The 19275-nt window shown below is 45.7% G+C and overlaps 1 protein-coding gene across 6 annotated transcripts in view; it reads left to right on the top strand.

The window, feature by feature from the left end:
- Positions 1-1175: 1175 nt before the first annotated feature.
- The window catches only part of Tbc1d4 (TBC1 domain family member 4), a 167511-nt gene continuing 149411 nt past the window's right edge, over positions 1176-19275 (top strand). For 3 of the 6 annotated variants that reach the window (XM_040752068.1, XM_040752106.1, XM_040752142.1), the window contains exon 1: positions 1177-2469. In XM_040752068.1, the coding sequence (XP_040608002.1) occupies positions 1972-2469 (498 nt within the window). In that variant the 5' untranslated portion in view covers positions 1177-1971. Of the gene's footprint in view, positions 2470-19275 lie in introns of all 6 variants that reach the window. The other 3 variants (XM_040752168.1, XM_040752211.1, XM_040752029.1) reach the window with 2 other exon arrangements.

Raw genomic sequence — 19275 nt, forward strand, 5'->3', positions numbered from 1 at the left:
GATGCCACTGTCCATGGTCTCAGACGTTTCATTGCTCCTTGAAGATTTGGATTGTATTTTGCACAAAGGTTTTGTAAGTGTTAAAATAAGTGACTTAAACCAACCAATAACATCTCTGTCTTGGAGCTTAGATGGTTATTAACAAGAGGCTAGCTACATGGTGGCCTCAGAAGTGTAGCAAATGTGACCATCTTGACTTTGCATGAACAAGAAGCAAAATGGCCATAGGATGTTAGAGAAATTAAGAACACCATTAATTACAGAAACAAGAGAAACCGGTGTTTTCATTTTTCTTCTAAGCAGCTGGGAGCAAGTAAGTTGAAGGTTTCCATTTTTGTTTTGGTTTTCTTTTACCCAATCCTTACCATCCAATAAGGGTAGACAGAGAGTATGAGAGTTCTTACAGGATGGTGACACATTCCTGTCACCCCATGACTTGGAAAATTGAGGCAGGAAGGTGGGGTGTTCCAAGTCAATCTGTACTGTACAGGAAGGAGACTTTGTCTTAAAATAGTAACAACAATAACAAAACCAGTTTAATTTGCTAAAATGGAAAACGTAATTATATCACTACCGTTCTGCTTAAAAAATAGAATAATTAAAATATCCCTGAAATGCTTTTTGAAATATGTATCCTCATACATAAAAGGGAAGAAATTTACAATAGTTCTGAAGTGGGGATATGTGAAGAAGTTTAATTTCTTTTTATTTTAAGAAGTTAGCTTCGTGGCCGGGCATTGTAGCCTTTAATTATAGCACTCCGGAGGCAGAGGCAGGCGGATCTCTGTGAGTTCGAGGCCAGCCTGGTCTACACAGCGAGTTCCAGGGCAGCCTCCAAAACAATACAGAGAAACCCTGTCTGAACAACAACAACAAAAAAAAGTTAGCTTCGTTAAGAAACCAGAAGATTCATACCAAATAGTGTTATAGTTTAAAGTGAATATTACAATTAAACTATTCTGTCATATAATTGTCACTGAAGACACAAGCAGTGCTCGAGAGTAGACAAACAGGATGCAGAATATAGTAATATTCAGATTTTAGACGGAATAAAACCAAGCAATGATTGCTTAAAGAAAAAAAAAAAAAAGAATCCCTGTGCCCCACTGAGAGTGGCCCCTCTCCAGGGGGCAGTAGAGTCTCCAGGAGAGAAGAGAGGCTGGTCTGGTTCGGGAAGTGCCCGCGCCAGGCTGGGTACGGCTGGCCCCTGAGGCGAGGTGAGGGGCGGAGGCAGGAGGAAGAGGCTGGGAGGCGACCTCAGATCGGCTGCTGCAGGCAAAGCTCTCCTCGGGCAGGACAGACGACAGGGCAGCAGCCGGCTTTAAAGTAGCGGCCTGGAAGGAAGGAAGGAAGGAACGAGGGAGGGACGGGAACCCTGGAGGAGGAGCAGCGATCTGGGCTGCAGAGTCAGCGGCTGGAGGAGCCGCCCGCGGGAGGCCACGTTTGTTTTTGTTATTTTCCATTGGAATAGTTCTCCGGGACTGAGCGGGCCGCACCCCCCGCGCCCCCGACCTTCCAGGTGACAGCCGGTCACCCTGCTAGCAGTCAGCTCCGCCCCGAGTCACCCCTTCCCGCCCACAGCCCCACTCTCCGCCCAGCCTTCCAGTGCCAGCGCTGGGCGAGCGCCGCGGCGTCCGGAGCGGGCTGCAGGAGCGGGAGCAGGAGATCGCGGCCGGCGTGGTCCCCGACCCCGAGGACGGGCGACAGGAGGCCAGGCGGGTCCGCAGGCGCGATCTCCAGGAAGGAGGATGCGCGCGTGAGCCTCGGTCTCCCGCTGGTCCACTGCGCTGCAGCCGGAGCCTCCTAGCCGCGCCCGGGAAAGTGTCGCATGGGGCAGGGCCGCTGAAGCGCGGACTTCAAGGGCTGGTGGCACTAAGGCAGGGCGCGAGGGGCCTGGGGCGACAGTTGGCAGTTTCCGCGGCGCCGGCACAGTGAGAGTTGGGGGCGCGGTGCCCTCGCTAGGCGGGAGTTATGGAGTCGCCTAGCTGCATTCAGGATGAGCCGTTCCCGCACCCTCTGGAGCCCGAGCCGGGCACCCCAGCGCAGCCAGGTGCCGCCAAGCCGGGTGACAAGCGCTTCCGGCTGTGGTACGTGGGAGGGTCGTGTTTGGATCGCAGGACCACGCTGCCCATGTTACCCTGGCTCATGGCCGAGATCCGCCGGCGCAGCCAGAAGCCGGAGGCCGGTGGCTGCGGGGCGCCGGCAGCCCGCGAGGTGCTCCTGGTGCTCAGCGCGCCCTTCCTGCGCTGCGTCCCCGCGCCGGGTGCCGGGGTCGGCGGGGGCGCTGGCTCCGGGACTGTGCAGCCCAACACCGGGGTGTTCATCTTCGAGCACAAGGCGCAGCACATCTCGCGATTCATCCACAACAGCCACGACCTCACCTACTTTGCCTACCTGATCAAGGCGCAGCCGGACGACCCCGAGTCGCAGATGGCCTGCCACGTTTTCCGAGCCACCGACCCTAACCAGGCAAGTCTCGGGCGCCGGGGGCGGGAGCAGAGCGGGGACCCCTCTTGGATCTGGCTTGGATCTGGCTGCTGGCTGGCAACCCACGTGGCGCGCTCGGGTGCCTCTGCCCCTCTCACTCCGCCTTTGGGATCTGGGAGTGGGAGGGAAAGCAATTGGTGGCTGGGTTAGCCTCGGGATCTGCTGGCCGGCCTGAGTGGGAGAGGCGAAAGTAGAGGCAGAGTCGTCCTAGGACCCTGGAGGAGATGACAAATCTGCTCGGGACTGAAGGAAAAGCGCGGGTCCCAGGAGGAACCTGGTAACTGGTGCTGGGTTGCCAAGGACTGCGTGTGTGCAAGTGTGTGTTTATTAGAAGTGTGGGAGACCTCCGCGCCCACCCCTGCCCTGCCGCAATGGTTCTCAGTCTTGGTAGTCCTGTTTGTCTGGAACAGTCACTGTCACTGTCACCAAAGCTCCTCCAGGTGTCCGGGACTGGGCAGTGTGATTTCAAAGCGGAGTTTACGGTTAGAGTCAGAACTGCCAGAGTGTCAGCCGAGTATGAGTCTGCGAATTTGAAGTCACAAGACCTGTGCTGTTTTCGCAGCCACTAAGACAATAAGTTCGTGTGTGAGTGACTTAAAAATTACTGTGATAGAAGAGGTTTCAAATGTAATTTAAAAAAATATTTTAAGTTTCTAGCTCAGTGTCCAATATTTCCCCAGAGTTTCCTAACTCGAAGTGCTCTGTTGCTAAACGAAACCTTGACTTTCTTAACAAACAGGTGCAGTTCTGGCTAACACACTGATTCTCAACCTGTGGGCCGCGACCCCTTTGGGGCCGCCCATTAGGTATTTTGCATATCAGGTATTTGCATTACGCTTTATAACAGTAGCAAAGTTACAGTTATCAAGTAGCAATGAAATAATTCTGTGGCTGGGGTTCACCACAACATGAAGAACTGTACTATACGGTCTTAGCGTGAGGAAGGTTGAGAACCGCCGTTCTAACACAGGTTGGAAACTTCAGCATAGTAACTGTGCCTTGGGAAACAGGCTTGGAAGTGAGTGAGAGAGAGAGTGTGTGTGTGCGCGTGGGTGTGTGTCTATGTATGTACATGTGTGTGCTTTGCGACATTCAAGTCCTCAGCCCTGTGCTTTTTTAAAAAATTGTGTTTCCACAGTGATTTAGTTTTTTAGGGAAATCAGTATCCACTAAATATAAATAAATAAATAAATAAATAAATAAATAAAGTCTCAGGTTCTATCACATGGTATCCTTCTGGTAGCTGGGAAATTAAGAATAGACGAGACAAACATCCTAAAAGAAGTCCTTGTTTTATTCTTATTCCATAATTGAGCTTTAAAATTATTGTTTGACGATAGCATTCCACAAAAGTCCTGTAACAAATTGAAGTAAAAGAAAATTGTCTCCAGTTTCTTCATTATATTCTAAAAGAGAAAAGTCTCTTTTTGTTCACTTTTATTATTTGAAGGTTTATTTTTATTTATTTGTGTGTGCGCCTGTACGTACACACAAACCTGTCCCCGAAGATGCCAGAAGAGGGCTTGGGAACCCCTGAGGAGCTGTAGTTCCCGGTGGTTGTACAGGTACTGGGAACCAAACTCTGGTCCTCCCTGAGAACAGGAAGTACTTTGGACCACTCATAACCACACCAGCCCCCAAGCGATAAATGACTTAAACAGCCAGAAAGGGCAGTTAAGCTTTTTAAAAAATGATTTCTTTAAATTGTGATTAGATCACTCCCCATTCTCTTCCCTTCAAGCTCTCTCGTATGCCCTTCTTTTCTTTCCTTCCAATTCTTTGGCCCTTTTTTCATTGATAGTTTTACACACACACACACACACACACACACACACACATATATGTATATGTATATATGCATGGAATACGACTTGCTCAGTCTGTGTAATTACTAGTATGTAAGTTTCAGGGCTGACCATTTGACATTGGAAAACCAATTGATGCAGTCTTCCCTGGGGAAGATTATCTCCTGCACTCTCAGCATTCCTTAGCTGCCTGCAGTTCTCTGTGTAGGGTTGAGGCCTCCTGGTGGCAATTTTAATTTGGGTTGACTTGCAACAGAATATTTGACCACAAATGACTTGAAATTCCCTACCATGGGTGGCCAGTGAGGTTGGGTTAATGCTTATTTATTTAAAACTCATTTCCTGAGATTATAACCATCTTTATTGTATTCTGGCAATACAGAAGAATACATTACAGTTTCCAGACTTTAAGAGACTCTTGGTAGCTGGCCATGGTGGTGCATGTCTTTAATTCCAGCACTCCCAGAAGCAGAGGCAGGTGGATCTGTGAGTGAGTTCGAGAGCAGCCTAGTCTATGGAATGAGTTCAGGATAGCCAGGGCTGCTACACAGAGAAACCATTTCAAAAAACGAGAGAGAGAGAGAGAGAGAGAGAGAGAGAGAGAGAGAGAGAGAGAATGAGAGCGCTCTCAGCAGTATTTACTATGCCCCTTCTGAGCACAAGAATCTGCAGTCAATTACACACACTTGGATTTACCTCCACCATTTATTTAAGGGTTAAGGGCTGAGTGTGCTATTTACTTTACAAATAAAATGTGTAGGTGAATTTCCCTCCCTTTTTACAAATAAAATGTGTAGACTAATTTCCCTCTCTTTATTTCAGAGAAGACAGTGAAAGCAACATGGCTTTTTGATAAAAGAAAAAATCTTTTTTGTTTATTGTAATTTCCCAGATGAGTCCTTGGTTTGCATATATATGGATCCTTAAAAAAAAAGATTAAGCCAGACATGGTGGCACACATTTCTAGTACCAGGAGGCAGAGGCAGACACTCTTTTTGAGTTTGAGGCCACTGTGGTCTGCAGAAGGAGTTCCAGGACTGCCAGGGTTACACAGAGAAAAACCCTGTCTTGAAAACAATACAAAGCAAGAAATTTAAATTAAAATATTACATAATTTTCCCTTCCTTTTTCCTCCCTTCAACCCTTCCTATGGCCTCCTTCCAACCTTTTCTATATCCCTTCTCACTCCTTCGAAAATTTATGCTTCTCTTTCTTTGATTATTATTGTTATATATGTATGTGTAAATATAATTGTACCACCCGCTTAGTCGATTTAGTGTTTCTTTTATTATGTGTATGATTTCAGGGCTGACCACTTATATTGGGTGACCAGTTAGAGGGCTCATCCTTGAGCAAGACTAATTCCTCTCAGCAGTTGTTAATTCTCCGTACTTCTTTGCGTAGGGATGGGGTTTCCCCCTTTTACCTTAGCTTTTTGTTTTTGTTGTTTTTTTGTGACAGGGTTTCACTGTGTAGCCCTGGCTGTCCTGGAACTCTCTCTGTAGGCCAGGCTGGCCTCAGACTAACAGAGATCCACCTGCTTCTGCCTCTCGAGTGCTAGGATTAAAGGCATGCGCCACCAACATTGGCCTACCTTAGCATTTTTCATTGGTATTATTGTTCAGGTCTCGTTTAGGCAGTGGCATTGTTGCAGTATCTTGGGTGTCACTTTTCTGTCATTCTAGTAGATACAATCTCACAGCAGGATTCTCGGTCTCCAGCCTCTTACAGTCTTCCTACCCACTCATCCAAGATGTTCCCAGAGCTTAAGGTGTGGGAGTTGTGTTGTAGATGTGTCCATTGGGGCTGTGCACCCCACAATTGGTTGTCCTCTGCATTTTTGACCAGTTGTGGCTTTGATGATGGATGAGAACCACAGTACAAGGTTATCTGTCAGGTCAAGTATAAGTTGCAGATGCAGTTAGGAATTATGCTGGTCTAATAAAGTGGTTATACAGTAGGTTCCCCTTCAAGAACCACAGTTTTACTCACCCTGGGTAGTTGGCTTGGTATGACGTCACTCCCGAGTGTGCCTTAAACTTAATTATACACCTATTGGCTACCACCAAAACGTGTCACTATTGCGCCTTCCGAGATGTCTTATCTTGCTTTGCAGGTCATTGTTATGGTTCGTAGGTGTCACAGCTGGGTAGGGCAATTTATTGCTTCCCTCTTTCGGAAGCTTTGCACAGCACCTTCTGATATTATAGAAAATAGACTGCACAGGGGAGGGGACAAATTCCTGGCAGAGGATCTTTAATATAAAGAGTCAGATGTGGTCTCCATAGAGACCATCTCTGCTAAGAATTAGTAGTTCTAAACTCCCGTGCCCAAGAAGAGGGCTGAGTGAGGATTGTGGGGGAACTGAACAGGGTGTCCCTTCTCAGTGTGCTACTCAGGACCATCTAGAAATGACCGGAATGAATGCATGCTCAGTGTGAAACTTCTGATTTTACAATAAAGAGCTGAAATTGGAATCTTCATATGTATGTATGTCTATACATACATAGACATACACACACATACATGCACACACACACACAAACATATCTCCTCACATTTTGGGTTCCTTGGAACTGAAATTCAGACAGTTATCGAGTTGCCATGTGAGTGCTGGGAATTGAACCTAGGCCCTTTGGAAGAGCAGTCAGCGCTCTTAACTACTAAGCCATCTATAACCTCACATTTTAAAGCATTGGCAAACACTTTAAACACTTGGGTCAAGCAGAACACTGGAGTTTGGTTTTGGATATCTCCCATTTTCCACCAAGTGTAAATATTTGGGAACTTGGTGAATTCAGTTGTTGACACTGTTAGAACTACCTTTCCGTGTGAGCACCTGAGTTGATGCAATGTTGGGACAACTGTCTTTGTAGTATTTACAACGAACATGCTCCAAAGCATGGTTGCCTTCAACCAGACACACTGGCATTCAACAATTTTATCAACCATGAGTTTGCTTCATACTGGGTCTGGCAGGACCGGGGTACCTTTGAAGGGGGAAGGAGAAGACCTGCTGTTAGTATTGCCCAACTTCTTTATTTGAAGTGGAGACTTAAACTCCGTGCTAAGGGAGCCTGCTATTTCCTGCATTCATTGAGCAAAGTCTACAAGGCAGCCTAGAGCAATGGGTGTGTAAACATCTCTAGTAGACTTGCCTTGCTCTGTCTCCCAAGCCTGCCTGTTTTCTGACACTGGCCTGCCTGGAGGATGACCATAAGAGGTATCAATTTGGGATAGATTTTTATTGTGAAAGAGGGCACCGTTAGCAAATTACCCAAGCATAACAAGTTATACACCTCGATTGGGTAGGGCAGACTGGACTTCACATCCATGGCAGTAAACTATAGAGTTTGTGTTCACCTTGGGCCACTGATTTAGAGGCTTGTCTACCAGAAAGCCTAGTGTTTTACAGAATATCCTCTCACACGTCTTTTCTGAGGGTGGATCTCCATGTGGTCTCAGAGATGGGAATGCTGAGCTGATAGCTTGGGTCTGTTGTGGGGAGTTGCCATGGCGATATGCTCTGGCTTCACACCTCTTCCTGGGTTAGAGTTAAGGATGTGTGTCAGGAGAAGCACTCAGCCGGAAAGACTTGATGTGCACAGGCCTTTCAGGTGCAAAGCTGTGAAGAAGAGGTTAAGTGTAGGTTGTGTTGTGTCCAGTGGTGCCCGTCTAGGCAAGCCTGCGGAGAGTGACGTGGAGGGAGTGCCAGCTTTAGCACATGTAAGCCCAACTTGGGTTGAACTTGAAGAAGAAAGGGACTTAACTGAAGAAACTCTTTATAAATCCCATCACTGTGAACTGGGTTGTACGATGCCTGATTCTTACAAGCTAGGGTAGGTCACTGGCAGATCTCCGAGTCTGAGGACAGCCTGGTCAAGAGAGCAAGTTGAAGGACAGCCAAGCTTAGCCAGTGAAGATGAAAACAGAAAGCTGGAAGATGTATTCAAATGAGGGCGCCATGCTCCAGCAGTAGAACTTTGTAGCTTTGGCCATGTGGTTCTGGAGCTAAGGACACAAGGAAGGGCCTATGGAATTTGCCCCCAAGGTTAAAGAAAGCCTCTAAAGCCAGGAATGTGTTAGGGGTATCCCCAAATGGGCGAGGCCATTGCATGAAGCTGTGAAGTTGAAGCCTGTATTGCCTTGGAGACCCCAAGATGTTGGAGATGCCAGAGTCATGGGATACCGGCCAAGAAGGGTTATCAGGGAGTAGAACCAGCCAAGAGAGAGAAGTGTGTTGCAGCCAACAAAGCTGAAAGGAGTTAGACATCTAAGAGTGCTTTGACATAATCAGGCATGGAGATTCAGAGTTTGGAGTTTGCCCAGCTGGCTTTCAATCTTGCTTTGGTCCAGTATTTCCGCACTATGCCCCCTTTCCTGCATTTTGGAACAGTAAGGCATATCCTGTGCTGTAGTGGCATCTTGTTTCACCAGTGGACTTGTGGTGGTGGCCACATCCTAGAGGTGTGGCTTCAGGTGTGCTGACATGATCTCTTATAAGGAAGAGGAGTGGTTGGTTCAATCTGCAATGTTCAATGCTGGTTTGGAACTCCGGGGCTCAAGTGACCCTTATGTTTTAGCTTCCTGAGTAGCTGGTACACAAGTGTGCACCACTGTGCCTGGCTGTACTTCTCTGCTAATAAGAATTAAGATGTGTAACTTAGGTTGATTATTTTGTGGTGGTGAGGACTGAACCGGGGGTGGGGGTGGGGGTGGGGCTTGTGCATGCTAGGCAAGTGCTCTACCACTGATCTATACTCAGCTCTTATGGTGTAAGAATTGAACTCTGATGTGTCTGTTACTTAGTATTTAAAACCAGATTATGAGTCAATTTGTCTCCCATCCAAGTATCAGCCAGGCCCGACCCTGCTTAGCTTCCAAGATTAGACAAGATTGGGTAGGTTCAGGGTAGTATGGCCATAGACCCTGAGCCAGTTTGTAACCTTGATAACATTACTTTAGGAAAGGAAAGCATTTTGATAAGTATTGAAGAATAGTTAAAACCATAACCTCTGGATATTTTAATTGAATCATAAAGTTTAACATATAAAAACAAACTATTTAAAACCATAAACGAACCAGTGGTGATAGATAGATTTCATATTTAATCCGGCACTTGGAGGGAGGCTGGAGGATTGATGCCAGCCTGGGCTACACGGTGAGTTCTAGGTCAGCCTAGAGTTCATCTAAGTTAAAATGATGGTCTTCCTCCTTGGCTCCTTGGACATCTGTTCTTCCCAGGCGTACTCTCTAGGACCTGGGTCAGGACAGCTCATGGCTCTGTTGGCTACCCCGAGTCCTAACCCTGCTGCTTCTTTTCAGTGCCTGCTTCCTGCCCTTCATGTCCTGCCTGCTGTAGTCACATTGAATCTCTTTCTAGCTGTGGATGTTATTGGTCTTCTTTCATCCGAGAGACTATCCACTGTGTGGTCCCTAGCTAACTCCTTTCAGAAGGTAACCATTTGGGTAGAGATGTATTTTTAATTTTATGTCTCTGTGCCACATGTGCAGTACCTGCAGTGGCCAGAAGAGGACACTGGATCCCTAGGACTGTAGTTAGGGATTGTTGTGAGTGACCATGTGGGTGCTGGGAATCAAACCTGGGTCATCTAGAAGAGCAGTCAGTACTCTGAACTGCTAAATCAGCTGTCTAGTCCCTGGAGAGAGATATTTGATTGTTTTGAGTCAGGGTCTCTCTGTATAGCCCTGGTTGTCCTGAAACCTGTTGTGTAGACCAGGCTGGCCTCAATCTCACAAATATCCTCCTGCCTCTGTCTCCAGAGTGCTGGGATTAAAGGTGTGTGTCACTGGCTTGACCCATTTCCAGGTAGATGTAGATTTTATTTTAGCTTTCATATGGAGTTTTGAAAAGCCCTCTTGGCCTACATACAGAGGTGGCAGCGGTGAGCCTGAACACCTATTTAACCTCTCACAGTTCTTCTGTCTCACTTGAGTCAGGACAGGGCCAGGTCTTTCTCTAATTTCTAGCAATAATTATGAAATAGTAAGAAAAGGTGGCAATATCTTCTATATGTGAACACTGTCAGTTATGTTTTAGCATCCACTAAAGAGCCTAACCTGTTTGGAGTGAAAGTAGTCTTTTAAATTTATGGCACTTGGCAAATTTAATTGCTTTCTGTTGAGATAATGAAATGCATTATTAGTTACAGAAATAAAAATTATCAACAAATTGTTTACATTTGATCAGGACATTTGGAAAATAATTGACATTTAATGGTTCTGTTGGAAACTATGGTAGAGAAACAAATTTACAATTGCTAATTTTAATAAACAGAATGTAAACATGACAAAATAGATTCATTCTTGTGTTTTTTTTTGTTGTTGTTGTTTGTTTGATACAGGGTGTCCTGTAACCTAAGCTGACCTCCTTCTCACTTTTAACTCTTGATCTTCCTGCCTCTACTCCCTACCATCCCACCTCCTATCCTCTCCCCAGGGAGGGTGAGGTCTCCCATGAGGGATCAGCAAAACCTGTCACTTCATTTGGGACAGGACCTAGGCCCCCTTATCTAGGCTGAGAGAGTATCACTCCATAGGGAATGGGCTCCCAAAGCTCCCATTCATGCACTAGGGATAAATACTGGTTCCACTGCCCCATAGACTGCCCAGGCCCTCCAGCTGACACCCACCTTCAGGGGTCTGGTTCGGTCATATGAAGGTTCCTGCAGCTGTCAGACTGGGGTTCCTGAAATCCCACTTGCTCGGGTCAGCTGTTTCTGTGAGTTTCCCCAGCCTGATCTCTAACCCTTTGCTCATCCCTCCTCCCGCTCTACAACTGGATTCCAGGAATTTGGCTCAGTGCTTAGCTGTGAATCTCTGCTTCTGCTTCCATCAGCTACTGACATCTCCAATTCTTAAACCCATCTTAATCTGAGGAAGCATTTATGACAGAAGCCTAAACTCATTATTCTCCTGTCTCAACAGGAAAAGTTTGCTGACTTTTGCTCTTAGACAGTCTCATAAAAGAGTAGTCATTAAAAATCCCTGTTTTATAGAGGTGCATGTGTTGACTAGAGGGTTACATCCAGTGTACTCTTCAGTCACCCTCCACTATATTTGTTTCCTTTAAATTTACTTATTTTGCTTTTCATGCATATGAGTGTTTTGCTTGAATGTATGTATGTGTACCCTATGCGTGCCTGATGTCCTCAGAGGTCAGACGAGGGCATAGGATCTCTTGGAACTGGAGTTACAGATGGCTGTGAGCCACATGGTGGGTGTTGGGAACTGAACCCAGGTAGGTCCTCTGCAAGAGCAACATTCAGTTTTAACTGCTGAGCTATCTCTACAGCTCCTCCATTTAACTTTTTTAAAAGGCAGGATCTCTCAATGAAAACCTGTGGCTTACCAATCTAGGTAGACTGGCTGGTCCCAAACCTCAAGAGTTCTCCCGTCTCCCCGTCCCTGGATGAGGGATTACAGGCTCTTGTCCCTAGCTCTTTGACATGGGTGCTCAGGAATGAACTCAGGTTCTTGTGCTTTCATGGGAGACACTTTACCGATCCAGCCATCTCCCCAGTTCCACCGGAGTTATTGCTTTTAATGCTCTCATATCTCCCTAAATGCTATTACCTCAGATTTGGCGTAACAACCGTGATCTTTTGCTGAGCCTATGTCTTTGCTTTTGTTCCTGCACAATTCTTACCCTTCCATCAACATTCTTCCACAGAGCTATAAGGAGTGGTCCTTTTAAAACACAGCCAGGCCCCCTCTGGACTCAGGATATGTGCACATTCTTTGTTGTATGTCTTGGCTGACTGAGCGGTGCCATAGAATCTCACTCATGTGTATACTCCCCTATTCTGAGGTGTTCTGTTCAAAACAAGTCCAGCTTTTAGATAATTTCAAAGCTTGTGCATGCTTCCTATTTTTTTCGCTGGCTTCAGTTTTCTGCTTAAATGACAAATGTCGCTTCCTCAGATGGGGTTCCAGTGACTCTCTAGCTGAAGGTTGGTACCTTAGTTTTCCATTTCTGTGTCAGGTGTTTGTTTTCCTTCTGATGGTTAAACCTTGTTTTGGTTGCTATTTTGTGTGTGTGTGTGTGTGTGTGTGTGTGTGTGTGTGTGTGTGTGTGTGTGTGTCTCCACCTGTGGAATGCAAGCTCCGTGCTGGAATCTCCTGTTTGTTCATGGTTGTATGACCGGGACCTAGTTCAGTAGGAGGAGTTCATTCCAATCCACTGACATAAGATGAGTTTGAACTGGTCCCTGTCCTCGGGAATTTAAATCGACAGCTAGATGCAGGCCACCAGCAAGAGTACCTGTGTGGTCCTAAATCCCTCCTTGCCTTTAGTTATTATCATCTTTAACAGGTGTCAATTGTCATGTGTTTGTACAATAGCATTTTCTTACATGGATACTTATAATTTTAGAGAAATTACACAGTATATAATGTTAAATGGGATTATGAAACGTTTTTAAATGGAAACTTAAAAATATTCTTGAGACAGGGTCTAACCATGTAGCCTAGTCTGGCTTCAAACTTGTAATTCTCCTGCATCCTAGGGGTGTAGCGTGGGCCAATCACATCTCAAACAAGTAATTTAAGTACCTTCTGGAAGTACTTTGTAGGCTAAATGTGAACGAACAGCCGTCTTCCTGCTTTTCCTCCCTTGTCTCTTCCTGAAAGCGCCATAGTGATCATGTGCACAGCCCCGTCCTCTAATTCCATCCCCTCCACGAAGGGCAATTGTCTCCTTCTTACAGTCTGCTTACCCCCAATGCTTGGTCCCTTGCAGGGGCAAGAGACTCTGTCATAAAGTGGGTTCTGTATTAGTCACACTTTTGTTATCATGCTAACATATCTGAGAAAATCTCCATAAAGAGCAGGGATTAATTATGGGTAGAGATTATGGTAGAGGAAAGTTGTTAGCCTCATGGAGACCATGAAGAAAGAGGAGGAACATGAAGAGGCCAAGGTTAAGCTGTTGGGAGTCTTGATCTGTCCCACCTGGCAGCTCCCAAATCATGACAGAGGAACTTACTATTAGTTATGAAAGCTCAGCCTATAGCTTAGGCTAGTTTCTAACTTGCTCTTATAACTTAAATGAACACATCTCTATGCTATTAATCTATGTGCTGCTACGTGGCTCGTGACTATCCCACAACATTTCCCTCTTTTGTCGAAATAATAAAGGAAAGGTTTTTAACTCCAACACAGTAGAATTATATGCAATAAGAACAATTATCCGGTGCTGTCTAAACAATACACCATCTTATTAAGGCATCAAAGTAAACGCATTTCATAGCATGTTTGCCTCTTACTAGAACTGTTTTCCTTATACCACTGGGGTGGAGGATAAACTCACAAGTCATTTCTTTTAAACCAACTGTTGTTTAGTGTGTGTGAGCACACACATGTGCACATGCGGATGCATGCCTGGAAGTAAGTGTGGAAGCCAGAGGACAACCTGTGGGACTTCTGTCCTTTAGCCAAGGTGCTCTGGGATCACATTCAGGTCATTAGGCCTGCAGGCAGGAGCTTCACCTGCTGATCGAGCTGGCTGGTTCCAGTTCACTTCTTAATGTGGGGGAGCATCCATGAACACACCTCAGTACGAGAGCCGAACTTTGTTGGTATTGGATTTGAGGCACAGAACTTTAGCTGCTTATTTAGGAACCAGTTTTTCTGCTTGCGATTGTCTCATGTAATAGTTTATTTTCAAGTCCTGTTGCCTCTGGGAATAGAATTGATTTTGGACAGGGAGAGCTAGCGTATGTTTGCCCAGTGAGTTTTTTAGCTGCTTCTGTTTTCCAGGTGGTTTTCTTCGAAAAGCTGTTTGTGTGCCTGTGTCTGTGTGTCTGTGTGTCTCTGTATGTATGTATGTCTGCTCATTCAGGGAAGGTGCTACCCGACATGAGTTTGATTCCTCAGAACCCATGTTTAAAAGCTGGCAGTGTGTGAGTGGGCCATATCCGTTTAATCCCAGGGCTGGGAGACGCAGACGGGCAAATCTCCGGGGCTTTCTGTCCAGCCAGCTTTGCCAAACAGGTGAGTTCCAGGACAGTGAGAGATCTTGTCTCAGAAAAACAAGGTGGATGGCATTCTGGGAAAGGACATCTGAGGCTGACGTCTGGCCTCAACATGCTCATTCGCTCCTTCCTGCACACATGAGCACACAGACACACTGACACAGACACACAGACACACAGAATATATACATACAGAGACACACAGACACATAGACACAGACACACAGACATATATACATACAGAGAAACACAGACACATAGACACAGATACACAGACACACACAGATGACACAGACACACATACATACCTAGAGACACATAGACACAGACTCACACAGACTCACACAGACACAGATACAGATACAGACACAGACACAGACACAGACACAGACATAGACACACACACTCTCTGTTGATTTAAAAGACATTAAATTTTCTTCTTGATGCTCTTCAGACTTTTACGTTACAGTTGTTTTGTGCTTTTGGTTCTTGGTGTTAATGAAAATAAAATACTCATGTGTGTAAGGTAGAGGGGTAAATACAGAAAGGACATCCCACAGAGTCACTGCTTTGAGTATATTCCCAGTGATCGGCCTCAGACTGAACTGACCCAGGTTGAGCTTTCATTTGCTGTTTGGTGATGAGGTCAAGGACAAGAGGAATTATTGTTACCGGATGACACATAGGCCTCTAACCAGCAAAGCCAGAGCAGAGGCAGGACAGCAGTGCTGTGGACCCCTCCTTCTGTAGGACGTCATGTGACACGGTGGATCCTTTGGTTATGGAATAGTACTTTTCCAGCTGGTCCTTGCTGTGTGTGTGCTGAACATGGGTACAGAGGCAAATGAATGTAAGTCCTCTTCCGTGGATCTGAGGTTTTCTGAGTGAGATAAAGCAAGCAAACAACAACAGAGCGCATCTTTTGTTTTCTGTAGCGGCCGAGTGCTTTGGCTTGCGGGGGGGGGGCAGGGACTGGGGAGTCTAGTTTCTGGGACACTTTGGCTTGAGGGGTCTAGCTTCTGGGACTCTCAGCTTAACTACCTGTCATTCTGCGAAAGTTCCTGTACTGTCCTGCAATGTAATATCCTTATTTGCAACGTAGAGTCAGTGAAATAGGCCAACCTCAAAAGGTCATTGTGAATGCTAAGGGAGATCCCTCATATAAAGCATTTGTAAGAGCACTGTATAAATGTAAGCTGCATGCCCAGAGATGCCAAATTTCAAATCCTAACTAGGGCTATGAAGATAAAAGAAGTGGTTGTGTAAAAGAACTAAAAGAGGAAACAAGCTCTAAACTGCTCGGTAGGTACACTCCTCAGGTCACTTTTCATAAGATTCTTAAGTTTTAAACAGTTATTGTCTCTGTCTGTTACTCACGCATACACTTTAGTAAAGTCAGTTTCTACCTAACCCCAGCGTGGGCATTCTCCTTGTGTTCTCATTCATGCTCCGGGATATGTCCCAAGACTCCAGTGTACGTCTAAACCCATGGATGACACTGAGCACCATGTACGCTAAGTTTCTTCCTGTTCAACATACAGAATTGTGTGTCTTTTAAGAACATAATTAAGTTCTTGTGTATCATGGCCATCGCGTTTCTATTTGAGAAACGACAGGAAAGCTAGCACACATTTTTTTCCTTTTTTCGCAATTTCAGTGATGGAGGATTCACTTTTAACAGGGGATTTTTTAAAAAACAATTTGTGTATGTGACTTTCCCCCATGTTCTTGAGAATTTCAGCTTTTCACTCACATGGCTTGTCTTTGGCATGGCCGAGTAGGCAGCATCACTCCTCCACTGCTGATAAAGTAAATACTCTTTGACCACAAGTGTCGCAATAGTTTATCTGACAGCCAAAGCTGTGTAAGCACCCGGAGTGCAGATAGTGTATGCCGTGGAGATATGCTGGGTAAGGGAGTAGATTGTGACAACTTGAGATTTTATGACCCTACGCCGAAGGGCATGTGACTGAAATCTTAGCAATTGTTCCTGGACTAACCGTACATGTTAGTTATGGATAACTGAATCTGAAAACCGGAAGGGGTCAGCAGATCATGCCATGGATGTATCCAGGAAACCAGGTTCAAGCCAGGTAATGAATTCGTACACGAGATTTAGTGATTCCAGGGATGGCATCAGAGCTCGTGCCTGTGAAAGAATAGGGAGTTCCTGAGGGGCTTGTGAGAAAGGTTTTCCTGGAAGTGGCACCCCTTATTCCACGGAGCCAACAGTTTTCTTAGTGAGACAAACTAAGCAAACCAACAACCAGGCACTACAAACCCACTTTCTGAAGCGGCTGGGTGCTGTGTCTCTGGCATCTCACTGCTGGGACTCTCAGCCCTACCGCCCGTGGCACCCACACAAGGGAGACAGTGGAGTAAACTGGACTCGAGGCCCAGTGAACCAAACCTGATTACCACTTGCTGGATTTTCCTCAGTTTATACGAGTCGAGTTGGTTTCCGGCTGCTTGTAGGCAAAAGTAAGAAGTGGGTGAGAGAAGCCTTTTGTGGGGATGTCTGTTGAGGATCACTCCCAGGTTTGCTGACTTTTCAGGGTGGACAGATTAGATGTCATTTACAGGGGGAGGCCGCTTAGGGGATGGAGGAGAAACAGGTTTTAGGGGCAAAACCCCAGGTTTTCCTTGTTAAAGTGAGACAGCTCCATTTTAGCAGCAGTGACACGACAGTACTTTCTGACCTTAGACTCCTGGGAGAGAGACTTGAAAGTAGTAATTGCGAGGTTCAGACTCTTGGCTGGCACTGACCCTGCTAAAATCAAAATACCCTCACAGGATAGAAAAGGTGCCTCGGTGTTTTCACCTGACTGCTCATGAGAACTTCATGGGACTTAAAATATACATTATGTGCAGACTTGATTCTCGGACCTCTCTGTGGATATGCCCAGCCAGCATCTTAGGGCTGCCCCAAGAATCTAATTCAAAACAGGAGAGTGGTGAGCTGTGGTGTGAGTCAGCAGACAAAGGCACTTTCTCCAAAGGCTGACTGTCCTATTTCTATCCCAGGACCCACTTGGTGGAAGGAGAAAACCAGTTCCCAAGTTGTCTCCTAACCTCCACATCGGAAAGGGTCAACTTAGCGTCTGAATGCAGCCTGAATTTGGGGAAACCACTCTATCAGGAGAATCAAGACTCCCACCTTTGTAACCAGGAACCTGGAACCTAAGCCAGGAAACGACAAAGCTGTGGGATTTGCCACAGCATTGTTTACTAAGAGTGCCATCAGCGAGATCACCTCTCTACTCTAGCTACTTTGCACTTCATTTAACCAAGTTGTTGCGGTTCTTCCTATAATGGTGGCAAATATGTGGGCTCTCACTGTAGACCAATAATCAATATTGTGAGTGCATTAACATTTGTCAAATGCTTGAATAGTGCTTATCATGCCTGTCACTTAAGCAGTAGTTAAAGTGGCACCTGGTGCAAGAGAAGTCAGATGAACTTCTGCTCACACAGTTATGTTCTGCAGTGGTTGCATGGGCATTGCTACCTGCGCTTTGACATAGAGAATACCAACAAATAAATGATACCAGTTGTCAGGCGGTGAGGTGGGGTCTGGAGAAGAAATGTGTCTAAGACACACTGCAGCAGTCAAGACCAGAGCTCTGAGCAGGGGAGGGGGTGTGATTTGTGATATGGACGAGTCCAAAGCTGGGCCAGTGGCCCAAATAGTGAGACAAAGCACAAGAAGAAAGTAATTCATGTAATTGACACCTTATTTACATTCTTTTGAGGGTGCATTGGCAGCCAGCTGGTTCTTCCAAGGTGGTGAGGACTTGCGTTCATTTTCATGATGCTGTAGGTGTGTGTAGGTGTGGTGGTGGTGGTGGTGGTGTGTGTGTGTGTGTGTGTGTGTGTGTGTGTGAGAGAGAGAGAGAGAGAGAGAGAGAGAGATGCTTAGCATCTTTCTCCCCTCGTCTTCCCATACTTTCTTCTCCTCCTCCTTCCCTTCTGTCTTTTCCCCCTCTACGTTTCTAGGTTGGATATGAGTGAAGGGAGGGGAAAATATGAGTTCAAGGAAGAGAAAGAGGCAACATTTTTCTTTAAAAATTTAATGTATGTTAATTGTAAAAACAATGAGTTCATTTATGGCTTTTCATACATGTGTATTATACTTTAACCCGTTATCACTGGTTCCCTTCTCTCTGGTACCCATGTTATTTACAAATAGTTCACACCCTCTTAAACCTGGATTCTGTATATCAGATAAAGCATATGTTTGCTTTTCTGAGTCTGGCCTATTTTGCTTAACATAGTGATCTCTAGTTCCCTTTAGTTTTTAGAAAATGGCGTAATTTCACTCTGGTTTTCCAGGTGAGTAGAACTCTATGGTGTGAGTGTGTCACATTTGTGTTATCTTCTTCATTAGTCGATGGGCATCTAGGCTGGTACCACAACTTGCTACTGCACAGAGTGCCTCAGTCAACACGGATGTGCAGTTATCTCTGTGGAATGCTGACTGGGAGCCCCTTGGCTATGGTCCCAGGAGTGGTATAGTTGGATCATATGGGAGTTCTATTTTTATGAGGAACCAAGAATGTAACATGTTAACTCTTCCATCACAAAGTGATAGACGGCCAGGTTACCATGGGTGCCTGTTTGCCAGGAAGCAAGATGTCAGTCACAACATTATTCTCATTGCTGAAGCGTTTTGGATGTGGTCTCATGCTGAGTCTCACAGTATTGAACACATTTCCTCTGGATCATTTGTGATCCAAAAAACGAAACTGGCCTGGGTATTTACAAATCAGTTGGTGTGAGAATAATACAGATAATGCTGGTGTCAGCATAGGAATTTTAGAAGTTAATGTATTAACAAGAGCCATGAGAACCTGTCATTTTTTTTCCTTTTTAAAATTTAAATTAGAAACAATCTTGTTTTACATGTCAATCCTAGTTCTCTCTCCCTCTCCTTCTCTCCTGCCCCCCTCTGACCTCCTATTCCATCCATTTTCTGCTCCCCAGGGAGG

Source organism: Mesocricetus auratus, unplaced genomic scaffold, assembly GCF_017639785.1.
Source record: "Mesocricetus auratus isolate SY011 unplaced genomic scaffold, BCM_Maur_2.0 Super-Scaffold_2245, whole genome shotgun sequence".
Taxonomy (NCBI): Eukaryota; Metazoa; Chordata; class Mammalia; order Rodentia; family Cricetidae; genus Mesocricetus; species Mesocricetus auratus.